The 17359-nt window shown below is 33.3% G+C and overlaps 2 protein-coding genes across 2 annotated transcripts; both read left to right on the top strand.

The window, feature by feature from the left end:
- Positions 1 to 14521: 14521 nt before the first annotated feature.
- LOC116347773 (serine protease 7-like) lies at positions 14522 to 15771 on the top strand. Its single transcript, XM_031778491.1, has 5 exons — positions 14522 to 14623; positions 15027 to 15159; positions 15235 to 15272; positions 15351 to 15413; positions 15518 to 15771. The coding sequence occupies exons 1-5, from the start codon at positions 14581 to 14583 to the stop codon at positions 15769 to 15771; spliced, it is 531 nt and encodes a 176-aa protein (XP_031634351.1). The 5' UTR covers positions 14522 to 14580.
- Positions 15772 to 15784: 13 nt separating this feature from the next.
- Positions 15785 to 16608, top strand: LOC116347797 (serine protease easter-like). Its single transcript, XM_031778526.1, has 3 exons — positions 15785 to 15828; positions 16137 to 16396; positions 16496 to 16608. The coding sequence occupies exons 2-3, from the start codon at positions 16169 to 16171 to the stop codon at positions 16541 to 16543; spliced, it is 276 nt and encodes a 91-aa protein (XP_031634386.1). The 5' UTR covers positions 15785 to 15828; positions 16137 to 16168; the 3' UTR covers positions 16544 to 16608.
- The last annotated feature ends 751 nt before the right edge of the window (positions 16609 to 17359 follow it).

Raw genomic sequence — 17359 nt, 5'->3', positions numbered from 1 at the left:
TGTGATAAATACAGTCTGTGATCAGACGGTGAATAAATAAATAAATATCACTGAATCGGAGCAATTTTCTGTGCTTTCTGGTGTGGGTCAAGGCACAATACTCGGACCATTGCTTTTTATTGCATTTTTCAATGACTCCGACGTTGATATGCCGGGAATTTTTTCGTCAAATTTCGCCGATGACAAGAAACTTTCGGTGATTGTGATAGGATTAATGATGACGTTCTAAAACTACAGGGTAGGGTGGTTCGATTTTTGTGAAAATTCAGAAGGGATACTGGCTATAGTTATAAGTTATGGAAAAATATGTAAGATTTACGAATATGACGTTTTTTTGACATAATTGATGTCACAGACCTAGCGCCTCCAGGGGTCCATTTTTTGAAATTTGACCAAAAATTTCAATTTTTCAAAAATTTTCAACACATTTTAAAAACATTTTTTCTGGTTCGTAACGCAGCAGCGTTAAAATTGACCGCCAAAGGCCATTAAAGAGCTCCCGGACTAGGCTCTACCTGAAAATAGGGTCCGAACAGGACTGAACATTTTTACAAAAAATTGACCCAACAAAACAAAATTTTAACTCATTATTGAGTAACTTACTGAAACTGTCCGACTCACTCTGTTTAACAGAGTCCGTTACCTTTTCAGAATGTTAAATAGAGATTATCTGTGTGTTATGTTTGATCAATACTTTCGATTCTACATGCCCGTCCACAGCAACGTTCCAAATTTACAAATGTACATTAAGTTTATATTCACAGTACACAGAAAATATATCTACCAACTATTTTCGTCACAAAATTGATATCAGAAATTTTGTGTTTCAAATTTTAGTTTCGTCACTCGTTCTTCACCTCGATAGAGGTTTTTTATTTGATATCAATAGTTTTGTAAGTGCTATTTTCCAAGTTAAAGATTCAAGAAACATGAATTTGAATCTTTTTCAAATACAATGAAAATATGGATTTTTAGGTTATTTTTGGATCAAAATCATATACATTGTGGTTCATAATGGGGAAAAGTGGTTTTTTCTGTGGTGTGTGGTAAGCATATTTTTTTATCTTTGACTTGGGGCTTAAATTGATGAAATTTTCAAAAGAACATATGCAGTCTTTTTCGAAAAAATGGCCGTTATGTGTGCGGCCAACGGTCAATTTTTGGTTTTTGAACAATTTGGCCACCCCCACATGAAATTTTTAAGTCGCAATTTGCACCACTCGAGAGCTTACTTTAAGACCTTTCTAACGAAGATGCATATGTCCTGGTTATGTCAAGTCTAGGTCCCACAGTGACTGTATGAAATAATGGCCATTTTTGCATGATCTTTTGCATAGTTTGCCATTTATACAAACATTTTTGTAGATTTCTTTCAATTTCATTTGTGACTAATCGCATGCACCTCTCCCGACGATAGTCCACCTTCTGGCCTAGTTGGAGGGGACATAAAACATAATTTTATGCGAGGAAACTATCAAACATGTAGTTATTTGTTGTTAAAATGTCATATTTCATACATCTAGACATTTTTGTGAAAATCGAATTTTGGTACATTTGGCCGAATTTTTGGTGGAATAGCCATCAAAAACAGTCGATATTTTGTTCATTTTTGTTTGGCTAGTCACAGAGCTTATCTACAGAGTCATTGGAACACATTTTGGCCCATAAAATACTAAAAAAAAATTAAGCTCCCATTTTTGGCCATATTTGCACTAACAAAGGTCATATCGTGAAGACAAGAATTTTTAGGGATATAAGCTATGCGGCATTTTATAGCTTAGACTTGGGCCTAAAAATCGTTGAAATTTTCAAATGACCAAGAAAGGCTAGTTTAAGAGCTAATGACCATTATGTGTCCGGCCAAACGGTAACTTTTTGGTTTTTGACCAATTTGGCCACTACAACTTGACATTTTTGGAACGCAAATGGCACCATTCGATACTTCAAGACCTTTCCAACGAGGTGCATATGTCCGGGGTGTGTCAAGTGTATGTGCCTCGGTGTCTGTAGGGACAAAAGTCAAAAAGTGACTTTTGGAGGCCGGCCACGGCCAACATGGCGGCCAAATCGAAAAGTGCCGGAACAAAAAAGTCTTAGTTTTTTATGTACTTTAATCACAGAAAGTTTCAAAAAAATCAGAAACAACTACGCAAAATTGGCCACAGACAGACAGACATTTTGATTTTTCATAGGAATTCATATGAAATTTTTAAAATAACAAATTTTCCGAACGGATTGATCGATTTCTACGGTTAGGGGGTCGTTAGAAAGATTTCGAGCTCTAGAATCCGAATATCATTGTTTCACGGGTCAACGACCTCATTTAGTGCCATCTATGGCCGTAGAACTGAATTATGACCCTTTTCTTGAAAGGACCATTTTTGAAGACAGGTGGACCGATTTTCAAACTTTGACATTTTTTCTTGATCTATGGCCGAGAGCCTTTCCAACCATACATCAATTGGGGCGAAAGGCCTTCTAGGTCTGGATTTCGTATATTACGTGTATATATAGCGAGTTCGACTTTTCAACACACTAATGTGGTTTCGTCACTCGCGCGAACTGCCTTCCGCTGTGATCAGAATAAAAAAAAACTCTCTTTGCGAGGTTAAAAAAGAGTGAAGCTGTGTGGATAGATCTAGGGGAAAATCACCATTTGCAAATATTCTGTATTTGCAAAAAATTTGCGTATTTCCGAAGATATTTGCAAGTTTTTTAATATTTGTATACATTTGCAAATATTTGCCCTGATTTACGACATTTGTAAACTTGACTGTGCAGCTAATGAGAATATCTCATTTATCACGAAATTAAAAAAGAACTAATTAACTTCAAGTATAAAATATTTAGAATTTTAATATTATCAACTTTTACTTTTCCGCACACATAGTGTAAGGTGAAAAGTATTGTAATCGGTCAAAATTTTGAAAACTTCAGAAACATGTTTTCTGGACGTTTCTGAGGTCAGCGAACCCGAATCAGGCCGTTTTGAGCATGGTTTATGTTAATCTTTACGTCGTACGTCGTACGTCGTACGTTGTACGTCGCACGCAAAATTTGTTAGCAAGATTGCGCTCATCGTAGAAACTTAATTCAAAATCTGACTTTACAGGATGATTGGGGGTCCCGAGGAATAGAAATCATTAGCTTTTGAGCGACTTTGGTTGATGGGAAAAAATGTCATGCCTGGAGTGATACCTATGAAAAAGAGTCCAATTTTCGTCCAAAAGTCATACTTAATGTGGACTTAAACATTCAAAAATATGTATTGGGGGGTTTTTTGGCACGAGAAAACCGAATCTGAGGTTATTTTTGAGATACAATCAATTTTTAATACAATTTCCTTGAAAAAATCACAAAAAAATGAATTTTTGTATGGGATCCATGCCTGTATGCTACCTTAATGACGTGAAACTTTGCACAGTCTATTTTTTACACAAAAAAATAACATTCTGAAAATATGAAGAGATTTTAATCAAAATTTTAATCAAAATTAGGGGTACCTCCCATACAAAATTTTCACGAATATTTTGCATGGGAGGTACTCTTAATTTTGGTTAAAATTTCTCCAAACCTTCCGAATGTTATTTTTTTGTGAGTTATGAAAAGTGTTTCAAAAATAATTTCTATGGCAAAATTAACGTCAGACATATTTTTTAATACAGTTTCCTTGTAAAAGTCACAAAAAAATTGAATTTTTGTATGGGAGCCATGCCTGTATGATACTTTAATGACGTGAAACTTTGCACAGACTATTTTTTACACAAAATAATAACATTCTGAAAGTTTGAAGAGATTTCGATCAAAGTTAGGGGTACCTTCCATACAAAATTTTAAATTTTTGGCTCAAAAACGAATATTTTGTATGGGAGGTACCCTTAATTTTGGTTGAAATTTCTCCAAACCCTACGAATGTTATTTTTTTGTGAAAAAATAACCTGTGCAAAGTTTCACACCATTAATATAGCATACAGACATGGCTCACATACAAAGATCCAAATTTTTTGTGACTTTAGTTATGGAAAGTGTTTCAAAAATAATTTTTATGGCAAAATTAACGTCAGACATATTTTTTATAGTATTTTGTTAGAAAATAGAATACTTTCAAATGTCGTACAAATGGGTTCATCATGAAAGTGTGAAAAATCTTTTCTCAGGTACTTCTGCTATTAAATCAAAAAATATTTCGTTGCCAAAGTTGAAACATATTTTTTGGTTTCGAACTTTACGACGCTTGAAAGGCTTGAAAAATCGAACAAATATTATTTTGAACTTTCTTAATAAAATACGCAACTACCACAGTGCGGAAAAGTTCGTCTTACTCCCGTAAGACTTTTTATTTTTTATTTTATTGCAGAGCGAAAGTTAGGTTAAGTTAGTAATATTATATTTATTTCAGCATAATTTTAATATTTCGGACAACAAAATGAAAAAAAAAGTTGATAATATTAAAATTCTAAATATTTTATACTTGAAGCGACTTGAAGTTAATTAGTTCAATTTTATTTAAGCCATTTCTAACAAGCTATCTAGAAGGCCAACAATGCCGCATTTGCGATACATTTGTATATTTGCTCAATATTTGTTGAATTTGCGATACATTTGCTGCATTCATTGAAAGCACAGCATATTTATTCAAAAATGATGCATTTGTTTTCGTGATTTACCCCTTGGGATAGATTTGGCATACAAATAATCTGGAACTTACATCCGTAGGTCTAACTTTTTCACACCGTTTCAAAATTTCTTTCTTTACTGAATACTTATTTCACTGGTAGTGCAGTACTAATCCAATAATTACCGAATTCTAATTTCTGAGAGCAGTAAAGTTTTTTGGTCAATTAGTAGACTATTGACGTATACATAATTCAAAATATGTAGAGTGTGTGTTGTACGCAAGGATAAAATCACCAAAATTGGATTTTTTCTATGGATGCAATGCCTAACGTAATGACATGAAACTTCGTACAGACTATTTTCTTTCAAAAAATTAACATTCTTAAAGTTTTAGGCAATTTTAATACAAATTGAAGTTACCTCCATACAAAATTTCCGTTTTGAGCCAAAAATAGAAAATATTGTATGAGAAGTACCTCTACTTGTGATTGAAATTTCTTCCAATTTGGTCGGAATCCGTTTTCTTGTGCCAAAAAACCCCCGATACATATTTCAACCTTTGATTTACGTCTATGGGAAAAGATTTATCAAGTTAACAAATTTTTGCATACCATACGTCTTGAGGGAAACTATGGATACACCGATGAACGAATATCGCTGAAAAACAATACCAGCCTATTCCTTGCAACCCCCAATCACCCTGTAAAATCAGTTTGGATTTGCTTTTCTCTAAGAAGAGTGTTAGCAAATAAATGTGAGTGTTAGCAAATAATTTTATCGTGTTAGCAAATTTTTTGGGTACAGTGTACTACATCCCAACATTAACATGGCCAAAAAACCGTTGCTCTGTGCTTCTCTATACCCAAAACGCGAAGAAAATACTTTACTGCACACAGTGGGTGTGCGGAAAAGTAACATTGTAATTTGTAAACGAATTACAGAAAAGAATGACATAGTGCAAGAGAAACAGGTATAAACCCATCTATTTGCATTGGTTTAATTAGGGAACTGTAAATTACCCTCAAATACCGAGAACCCCATCAAGTGTTCTTTTAATAGCCCTCTAATTAAAGAACTAATTAAAGAACTAATTTGTAGGCTCTAATTAAAGGATAGACCTTTAAAAGAACAAATGTGTCAACAGGTCCATTAACTAATGATATGCAATAGTCAAAAGGACTATAAATATTGCGCAAATTTAGCAAAGACATCATTCAGTAACAAATATTCAACGGTAAAGGAGCTCTTTAAAACCGAATAACTTTTAAAATTGTGAAAGTGGTTTTCTTAAGAACACTATAACTTTAAATCAGATATTCGTGATAAATCTCGACAGCATCAGTTTGAATTTAAAAGAAAAACATTAAAAAATATAAGACGATGAATTCCATAAATAAAGCAACTAAAATCGAACAGCATAACGGCGGCGATGCATCTTCAGAGGAGATTCCGGACAATTTTCGCTTGGGTCAATTAAATTTCGATTGTTTGGGGGAAATCTTTACATATTTGAATGTGGCAGATTTGATGAAATTGTGTAAGATAAATGGAACAGTTACTGCGGCCATTGCTGAACGTGTAGTACGAAAGTGTATGGTCCACTTCAACGAATGGAATCAAATCTGGACCAGCGAAAAAATATTCCAATCATTTGGCATATGGATCAAATATATGTCGATTGGTGAAAATAATATTGATTCTCAGTTATACCGACACCCATCGCCGTTTAATTCACTTTTGGAATTGCTTATTACTTATTGCGACAAAGATTGGATCGAAAAACTTTCATTGGAATTCACTATTGATGACGTGAATACGGACCTACTAGATGAAGCAAAGCCATTTTTCACCCAATTACGTGAAGTTCGTATTTCATCGATTGTTTATCATGGACACGTCGCTCAGGAGAAAGTCTTGTCAACAATTATTGATTCAACAAATCATTTGCAGATCCTTCAGTTAGAGAATGTGCATAGTCAAGGTACGTGGTTAACAAATCCGAAAGCAAAGAACATTCAAACTTTGGATTTGATTGATTCAAATTTGGACGAAGAAAATTGGAACGCATACTTCGCACAACAACCAACGCTTAAAATATTCTCATGGATAAATGTGTGCAATGCCAACGATAAACTTTGCGAAATGGTGGCCACACATTGTGCACAGTTGGAACAATTTATTGACTCACAATATGAAGCTTCGATTGAATGTCAAGAACAAAATTTAAATCGATATGTTTATTTGGCACGCGCTGAAAATTTGAAATATGCAAACATTACGTCGTACGAACGAAGTGGTCAAGATTTAATTAATTTCTTTGGCGCAATCTCGCGGAAGAACACATTAAAACATTTAAGCATCGGATTTTTGAGGAACACTCGTCGAGGTATGAACGAATTAAATCGAACACGGGTTAATAATACTTATCCACATTTTACGAGCCTTACACATTTGGACATTACAAATTATTCATCGTGCGCCTATTGGAATCAAATTATCTCAAATTTCATAGTTGGCCTGGTTAATTTACGAGAAATTACTATTTCGGGTGATGAATGTCTTGGGCCCATTGAAATTTATCGAATTGCAACGGGTTCGCCGAACTTACGGGTTTTAAAAATTAACTACCTTCAAACGATGGATTTGATTATAGCATTCTTTGCAATTGGACAAGTTAGAGAAAGACTTGAACAACCGGAAATTAATATTGTTGTTAATACAAGGCAATACGCGGAACTAGAAGACTATAGACAAGAATGCAAACGCATCAATATTATGGTTGAATGAAGAGTTTGCTTTACCTGTCTAGTGGGGAAACACGAATTGAAAATTAGGATTTACTAGAAAATACTAGAAGAAAAAAAAACTTTCTAGAAACATTATAGGGCAAACCATACAACATCGTTCAAAACATTTTATGATAAAATGTATCGTCGTCATCCAAGAGATCATTTTATTGTTAAAAAAATATTATAATTAATATTTTCTAACATTTCAGCGAGAAAAAAAAAACATTTTTTGTTATATTTTTCAATAAAATTTTGAAGCGAAGTGATTAAACAAAATGAGACTGATGACTTTTGCTGTGAAGTTGGCTCCACGGTCAACGCAAAACAGAAATTCATTAGCAAACCGTTATTTGTACGATTATTAGAAAAAACTAGAGGATTTTAGAGAATATTAGGAAACATTAGAGAATATTAAACGCAAATTAGGAGAAATAGGTAACAATAAAAACCGTGTATTCCCCTAGAATTGCTATATTATGATTATGAATTTACTTTGAATGTTTTTTTTTTTTAATTTGTATTCCAATAAAATAAAAATTTAAAAAAATATATTTTATGATTAAAGTTTTTTTTATTGATGGGGGTAAATAGCATGTATACTAGAGGATGTATGGCTGGACCATCGAAAAAACCTAGCAAATAAACGGAATTTTCATCAATTCATTGAACAGCAAAAAAAAATTACTTTTCCGTACAAATCTAGGACGTTCGATTTTAATCCTATCCGATCATGGCCTGGAAATGCCAATGTAATTTACATATAAACGAGTGAGACTCAGAGATGTTCTTCTTTTTCCATCAAATATACCAGTGGCGCCACCAATTTTACATATAAGCGCATACAAAATTTTCAATATGGCTGAGCCCATGATTTCGTCTCATCCATTTCCGCCCCATGTATCCGATCATTTAAATCGGGTTCGATTATTAAAAAATGGTTGTAAAAAATCCGATGGTGAAAGAAAGAAGGGGAAAAGTGTTTCTATTGTTTAGTTGACCAGCATTTTTACGAGGAAAACTGAAGACGAGTGAAACAAGTATGTTTTCCTGGAAACAAAAAAAAACATTTGTAAACAATTCACAGAGAAGAATGACATGGAAAGAGAATCAGGTGCTACGCCCGCCCACTTTTTGCATTAATTTACAATTCAGCTACCTTCACTCATTTTCCAACTTATACCACAACAACAGATCTGTACCTCGAGGTATTCAGCAATATTTGAGATGCCAAGTCACTCAAGTTTATGTGCTCGCCGGGTAACCATGTTAAAAGTGAAAAGAAAATCAAAAGAATAAAAATATTTTTGGTTAAGTCAATCGTTTTAATTTAAAAGTGAAAAGCAAAAAGTGGAAAAAAGACCAACAGAAATTATTGAAAATCTAGAATAATAAAATTGTGTTCATTACAAAATGGAAGAACCGTCGTCGAAAAGGATAAAACTATGTCAAGAAGACGAAGCGCCGATAGAGCCCGAATCAAATATGATTAGATTTATGGATATGAACGATGACGTTTTGTATGCAATATGCCAACGACTGCCATTGAAAGATTTATGTTCAGTAAGCGGTACATGCAATCGTCTCCATGAGTTGGCCGTTCAGTGTTTTCTACAGCGATATCCAAATAATCGTGTTGATATCGAGGTCTACAATTGGACCATACCGAACAAAATCAAACAAAAGTGGGAGTACCAAATATCGCCAAAAGAAGAGTACACAAAAGCGTTCCGTGAATACATACGCAACGCCAGTCTGTTCACGTTTAACTTCGAAAGAGATCCAATAAGGGCGTTCAAATTGTTAAAATCAAAATGCAATGCAAATCTACGGGAATTGACACTATATAACATTGTATGCGAAACCGAATCGTATGGCGAATTGATTCAAACACAATTGAAAAATTTGCAAAGAATCGAATTTAAGAATTGTCACATTCATGATATGTATGGTGGTTTTCTCAAACACTGTCCATCGCTACGACAAATTGCGATTGACGAACGACGAAAATCAAAGAAATCGGTCATGGAATGGACAAAACATCATTATCCACAATTGAAAAGTTTCAAATATCATTCGGGCAAAGTTGTCATCAAGAGTTTGGAGGAATTTTTTGATCACAATCCTCAAATCAATATTGTTTGTTCCGGTACAAAAGTATTTCGATTGTTGGCACAAAAAAATTGGAAATTAGATCGATTGCACGTAGAATTCAACCGGAATGATGAATTTCGTACAGTTGCACACCAAATTGAAACATATTGCGGCCATGGCCATGTTAAACGATTGGAAATGTCTTTTCAACATGAATGGGATGTTTTTTCAGAATTGGATATTGTACGGCTAACCGAATTGTTACCCGCGTTGGATGTTTTACAAGGTTTACACATTAAACATGTAAGCATGGATATGTGCTATGAATTCGTGAATTTACTGAAGCGGTTAAAGCAATTGAAAGTGATTAGCTTTGGCATCGATCGCATTTTTAAGAAATTACGACACATTTTAGCACATCTACCAAATCTGGAAGAATTTCATTTTGACTCGATATCGAATGAAGAAAATGGACTACGATTCAGGAAACTCTTACGAACATTCGCTGTTAATGCACCAAATATTAAAGTAATCTCTATTCGGAGCGTAACAAACATCAAATTTATTGATGATAGTGACATTATGAAGATAAATCAGCTACGCAAAAACACACCAAATTCACGACCTTTTACTATTTACCTTGACTATGTGGTCATCGAAGAAGCCAATTTCACAGTTCCATCGAACAGTCTTGTGCATGTGAAACCATTCTCAGAAATGGTACCCGATCACCGAAAAAATTATTAGCCAGCATTTTAGTTGCATTTTGGTTTGAATATAATAGTTTTTAATTTATATCCCAATAAAATGAAGATTTTTTTTTTTTTTTAAGTTTTGTTTTTTTTTGTCGATGGAAATCGTTTTATTATTAACTGTTAAAGTTAACAGTAGATTTGAATGGATTCGAATGTATCTATTTGTTGTTAAATTGCAAAACATTTTGTGGTCATAAATTCTTTGTAATTCTTCGGCACCTGTAAATTGAACTAATTTTTCCCGTCATTTATTAATTGGCCTGGACGGTCCCTACCATTTTTGGTCCCGAGAAATGGATTAATATCGAAAAATATAACTAAGTTGACTTGCTCAAGGACTACTAAAATTTCGAAAAATGATCGATTTCAACGCATTTTACGTACTTTGATACTTTTGACTTACACGTGACAAAAGTTTTTTCTTAAGCTAAACCGGTATAGTTCATTCACCACAGCGATTTTTAGTACCAACTGTGCTTTTTAGCACGATCTTCTTGGTCCATTTTTTTGAACTTTCGAACAAAAATCCGATTTTGATGATCCTTTTGGTAGTAAAACTTGCTCCCAAAGCAAAATCATGGTACTCTAAATCGATAGTCGGGGACATAATATGCATGTTACTGGTTAAATTCAGCATTTTTTGATCATAATAGAAAGTTTTAGAAATTGACCGAACAATTTTTTTACATTTCATAGATTTTTGGCCACTACCTACCGTTCGGAGAATAATTAGTAATTTTTTTTAAATAAGACTTTACTCGTTTAAGGCCAATACGACTTTTACTACCCATATTAGAAGTGTACGCTTCGTGTACACTCGGCACATCTTCGCTGCTTAGGCGAATTCACATTAGAAGTAGAATTCACTGCGACATTGTCAAAAAACATCAAGTAGCCATATGTAAATGTTTCATTCTCTTTTGTGTGAACTTTCTTTTACTGTGTATCAATAGTACCTTACTCTATAGTTCAGTAATTTTTGGTGTAGGGCGGCGCCACCGTATGTACATGGAAATTTACATTTAAACTAACGCCATCTAACGTGTTTGTAAAAAAGCAGCGATGATGTGCCGAGTATACACGAAGCGTGAATTGTTCTAATACGCGTTACTGAAGTCGTATTGGCTTTAAACGAGTAGTTCACTCTAGACAAATCTGACATCTAATGGAGACAATATAAACATTTCAATAAATGAATTTTTTCACAACATTACCCCCTGACCTTAAAAGTTTGCTTCGATAAAAAAATGTTGCAAAGTCCATCCGAAAGTCAAAATGAAAAACCCTCAACATTGAGATTGAAGTTTAAAAAGTTTATTTTGAATTTGCTCATCATTGAATTTTATACCTCTTTTTGTCCAAAAAAAAGTGGCGATCATTATCTATGTCTATCGAAGATGACAAATTACTGTAACACAGGTATAAGTTCTGACACTTGCACGATCTTCCATTTTACATCCATGCAGCTGTGTGCACGTTTAAGTCTGGCATATATGCAGAAATACAAGCGATTAACTCAAAGGGTCGAGAAACATTTTTTTATTATGGCTTATTATGTAGAATATTAAAAGAAAATATAAAGTATAATAAAAGCAAGTATTTCTATTGTTAAATTTCTCTAAAAAATGTATTCTAATTTCAACTATTGTCTTAAAACATTTGACTTTTAGGGATAACAATCGATTGATGTTGAATGAAAACTCGACATTTCTGCTTAAATTTATATAGATTTGCTCCGTTTTCATGAGTTTATATTATATTCCCTTCAATTGTCTTCAAGTCTATTGATCTAATCGATCATAGTCGCAGATATTGCTACCACATCGATAATTCCAATGTCCAAAGGTGCGTTTGTAGTTAAGACCCAGTCTCCTCTTAATAGTTTCTGTAAATCGTAAATTATTGCTGAGTTGATTGCAAATTTAATAATTTTTGCCGATTTGCAAGCTGTTAAAACACAGACGGCCACATCCAATGATAAAGTACATTTGCCCAGATCAATTTCCGTTAATAGATCCAAAGCATTGAGTTTGGAACTGTTCATAACTTGCCATGAGTTGTCCGTTCCACTTATGTGGATTTTTCTCAAAGTTGATCGATTTTGATTGATAAAGTCCAAAAAACTGTTGTTGATTTTAAAATCAAATTTTTCCAAAGTGAATGACTCCAATCGGTCGAAAGACATCGGAAAACACTCTGGTATGTGTGTAAATAATGCCAATGAGAATTCTTTCACATTTCGAAAGTGAATGACATCGCTGTTGTTCTCTTCGAAGAAATCTTTATAGAAATAAGCTTCACTTCGAATATCCAATATTTCCAGATTTTGCATATAATCGCTTATACTCCGAATGAACAATGCCGTCACCATTACACCACAAATACTGAAGCTTTTCAAATCTGAATTTAGACGCAATGTTTCGAATATATTATCGCGATTAAACCACGTTCTCCGATGAAACCAACTTGGTTCTCCCGTGAAATTGTCAATTGACAAACATTTCAAATTTGGAAAATACCTTTCGATGCATTTGACATCAACCACTTTATTATGTCTGCTGAGAAATTTCAATGAACGAAGTTGTGGAAACAATTTGTTAAAATCACAGATGTTATTATTCAAACTGCAAAAGCTGAACTCAAGACATTCCACTTTTTTAAATGGTTTTTGTAAAAACTCCATTGCCATTTCAGTGGCATTCATTATTTCAATCGTGTGCAGCGTATGATCACAGTATTCACTCAAATATTCGTCGAATAAAATGTTTAGGATTCGTTCATTCTCATCACGTGCAGAGTATTTAACGATTAAATGTGGCATGTGGTGGCCAAAACAACGCAAAAATTTCAGTGCACTCACCGTATTTAAAATCTGAATGTTGGTTTTAGCATCAATTTTTGAACGAACATCAAATAAACGATCGTAAATTGTGATGATATTCACTTTTTTGTTTTTGTATTTGCTGACAAATGCATGATTGACGGCCTGATTGAAATTTGGATGACTATCAGCCACATTGAGTAAATCACTGAGCTCAAAATATTTGAAAACTTTCTCGAGACAATCGTTGCCCAAGTCGAGTAGGGTGGTGATCGATTTTACACTTTCCTCATCGTTTTCGTTAAATTTAATCCGTTTAATCGATTTTTCATTATTTGAATCCATTTTCGATACTTTTAACAAAATTCGCCCTTAATTACTTTCCAATTTCTTCCAGATGACCAAAAGTCGGTGTTAATGTTATCAACTTGGCTTGTTTTTGTTTGAAATAACTAATTTTTCGGTTTAAATTTGAAGTTGACTTCTTCAGTTCGAATTTACAAATGAATGAATTCATTTGAATTTTGAGCTGTTTAGCTATTTCTACCTGAAATATACCACCTCTTTTACTTTCTAAGTAAACCATCCTTCGAAATTTCATTTAAGGCAGTTTTCATATTTCTATTGAATATATCGAGAAGAGCGTATGCTATTCAGTACTTATAGCTGAGTAATGGCTGAACAAGAACATACTCTCTTCTCGATATATTTAAAAGATTTATTTTTCTTGCTTCTTTCTGCAAATCCATTGTCTTTTGCAATACGATCGGATTTTTCATAATTTTGTTCCTCATTAGCATGGAATGTTCTATTATGTTTAAATTATTCGTTTTTCTGTATCATGAAGAACGCCAATTTTCGGTGAATCGACTAAAAAAGAAAAAAACCCAAAAATTATCGATTTTTTGTCACATTCACAGAATTTTTGAAATCATAAAAGAAGTTCTGAAATTCCCAAATGCAATTAGTATTTTTAGGTGATGCCAAGGTCATTTTTTGCCTTCAAACGCATATTTTTAAATTATTAACGTAATGAGTCTTAGCGTATAATCAAAGCAATTGCGTCTTTTATCGAAAAGTAGTATGCATCACACAATACATTCAAAATTACACACACTCTGTGTATTTTGATTGTAATTATAAACCATTATACTTTCAACTACTTTGGATACTGAAACAGAATCACAGATCAGTGGAAAAAACTTGTTCTTCTACACATTTTCGAAGAATTGATTATTTTGCTCAAATAAAGATGCGGACATAATATGATGAATATATTCGGGTATTTGTTGTTGGAAACAAATGACACGAGACTTATTTTGGACACCATTTGTCTCGCGAAACAAAAACAAACATCACTTCTGACGACCACATCAAACGTGTTATAAATTTCAACGAAGGTTTATAAGTATGACAACCATACAAGATTAGTCAGTTGATACGTAAATTTCAATCACACCGGACCAATTTTATATTACAAACTGCGCAACCAATTAAGGCATACAAAATGCAGTTTTTTTGTTTCATAGTTTGCGCATTTGTCATTGCACGTAAGTTCCACTCACATTTTACCGGTCCCCAAAACACAAACTTTGGAAAATTTTGATTTACTTGCATTGAAAATAAATTAGAATTAAAGCATACGTCCTCAGCAGGGGTCCGAGGGGTCCGATTAAACCCCCCCCTGACGAAGTTTTACCCCTTGAAAATTTTCAAAGAATTCTTCCAATTTGCTAGGGATTTCCGCCAAAAAAGTGAAGAGTAAAAAAAAACGAAAAAAGTACACTTTTCGCAAAATACACTTCACTTTTTTGCTTACCCCTCACGATTGTTTTCAATTTCCCCCCTTAAATTTTTCCCTTGAGGACGTATGATAATTAAACCCTAAAAATTTGTAAATATGTGATTAATTTCAAGGTGTGTACATTTTTGCTCTTCACTTTCTATTTTTAGTACCGAATATTATTCGTTCAGAAAATAATGTGGCTTCATTTACTGAGGACGATATGCCAAAATATTGCGGACGACCACATATAATTAATTACGCATATGATGGGACAATAGAATTACACTCATCATATCCATGGTAAGCATGTAAAAAAATTGCAATTTGATTAATTTGAATTTTTGTCATTAATTTGTATTTAACATTTAAACAAAGGACTGTGCTTATAGAATATTCAAGAAATCATAAAACAAGTATGTATACTTAAAGCTGTTCCATGGATGTGAATGTTTCAATAAAATAATTGAAATATCTTTATTTTATATTTATAGGCAGATCTCGAGCGGACTTCCGTTGTGCCGCCAATCTTATTCACACTAATTACGCTGTAACAGGTATCGCAAGTGAAATACAACTACTTTCTACTCCGATCTTTTCTTCTCATGTATAAAATTATGTGAATCTTTTGTTTTCCTTAAAAATGTTTCATATTTTACAGCGGCAAGTTGTGTTTTCGGCTCTAATCTAAAATCCAAGCCTGTATCTGTGCAAGTGGGATCGTTGGAAGTTAATGCGGGCAAAAAGAAAACTGATGCTGTAGATATAAAAATTGCCGAAATGTTTGTCCATGAAAGTTATGATCCAGATTCAATTTCGCAAAGCGATGATATAGCATTGCTTCGTTTGTCGCGGCCGGTTAAAGATGACGAGGCAATGCCAATTTGTTTGCCGTTTGCTTCGCATTTACCATAAATAAAACCACCGATAATGATTTATTCACGCTGGTTGGTTTTGGAGAAAAGGAAAATGGTATACATATAATAGTAAAACTAACTTAAAGATAGTGAAGCTGATGATGACACGTACACCGTGTTGAAATGCTTTCGTTTTGTTTGTTTGTTTGAATTGAAAATTCCAATCATTTTCATAAGTTAAAATGTTCAGTGTTAACACTTTGTTCATTTGCTCAAATTTCGGAATTTGTAATCATTAAGGAACTAAACTCATCACTATTTAATTAAAGACAGATTCCAAACATGGATACGTGCAAATTAAACGCACATTTATTTCAAACTTCTTTTACCAAAAAAATATTAATTATTCGACTGTGATTTTAGGCGAGACAAGTAATAATAAACAATATGCATATATGTATGGACTTAAATCAGATGAGTGTCAAAAGACTCATAGCAATATCACATCGAAACAATTTTGTGCGTATAACGAAAATGGCCAGAGACCGTGCCACGGAGATGAAGGCGGTCCCCTATTAGGACAAGATTTAACAGACCTTGAACATCCATTCCTTTACTTGGCTGGCATTGTATCAATCGTAAATCAGAACTGTAACACATTGAATATACCAAGCGTTTATACTGTAAGAGCTCTTCTGTTTAGAATTTAAACTTTAGATTATTGTTACATTGTTGCTTCTTATTCATTTTAAACGAAAACATTTGCGCTTTTTTATTTACAGAAAGTCGATCAACACTTGAACTGGATGCTGAGCAAAATGTCCAAATAAAAATGTACCTTTGGACTATACCAGTTTTTTTCTATTTTGACTTAATAAAGCAAACAAAACACGTAAATTTAATAAATAAAGATTACTTTCATATTTTTCTCATGCAAATATTTATAGATATGTATCATTGATTTACTATTATTATTATTTTTGCCACAATATGAATTAAATATCTTCCATTTTATATCAAACATTCGAAAAGATATGCATCCGGGTTATTAGTATTTACATTCTACGTTTGATGTTGAAAAAAAACTACCGCAATTGAAATCTCTTCATGTATTCACTTTTCGAGCATCAAACGATGTTCAAAGTCTTGCATTAGAGCGCATTTAAAATGTTTTATATTGATAAAGAAATTGTAAGAGATAACGAAACATTGTTGAAGACCAATGGAAAAAAAACTGGTTTTTCGACCAAAACAAATTGTCCTTGGGATTGTTTTGATTTCTCAAAAAATGATGCGGACATGGTATAATAAACATACTCGGGTATCTATTGTTGTAAACAAGCGACTAATTTTTTTTCCTATTTAATTTACATAACAAGAAATATTTGATAGAATTGCAAGTGTGTGTCACTTGAATCACCACAATTCAATAACATGATATTTATTGTTTTATGAAACCCGTGTGTAAAAAATACTGGACAAATATAGACTGTTTCGAATAAATGAATATGATGATTCGTATGAAATATAATCGCATTGATTATCATCTCACTTAATTGACTGTAAGTCACTCTTTGCACACGGGACTTATTTTCCAAACCATTTTTCTGGCAAAATGGACACAAACATCACCACGTCAAACGTGT

This window comes from Contarinia nasturtii, unplaced genomic scaffold (assembly GCF_009176525.2).
Source record: "Contarinia nasturtii isolate CC-2019 unplaced genomic scaffold, AAFC_CNas_1.1 Cnas_scaffold_2108, whole genome shotgun sequence".
NCBI lineage: Eukaryota > Metazoa > Arthropoda > Insecta > Diptera > Cecidomyiidae > Contarinia > Contarinia nasturtii.
This window is presented reverse-complemented; position numbering and strand designations above follow the sequence as displayed.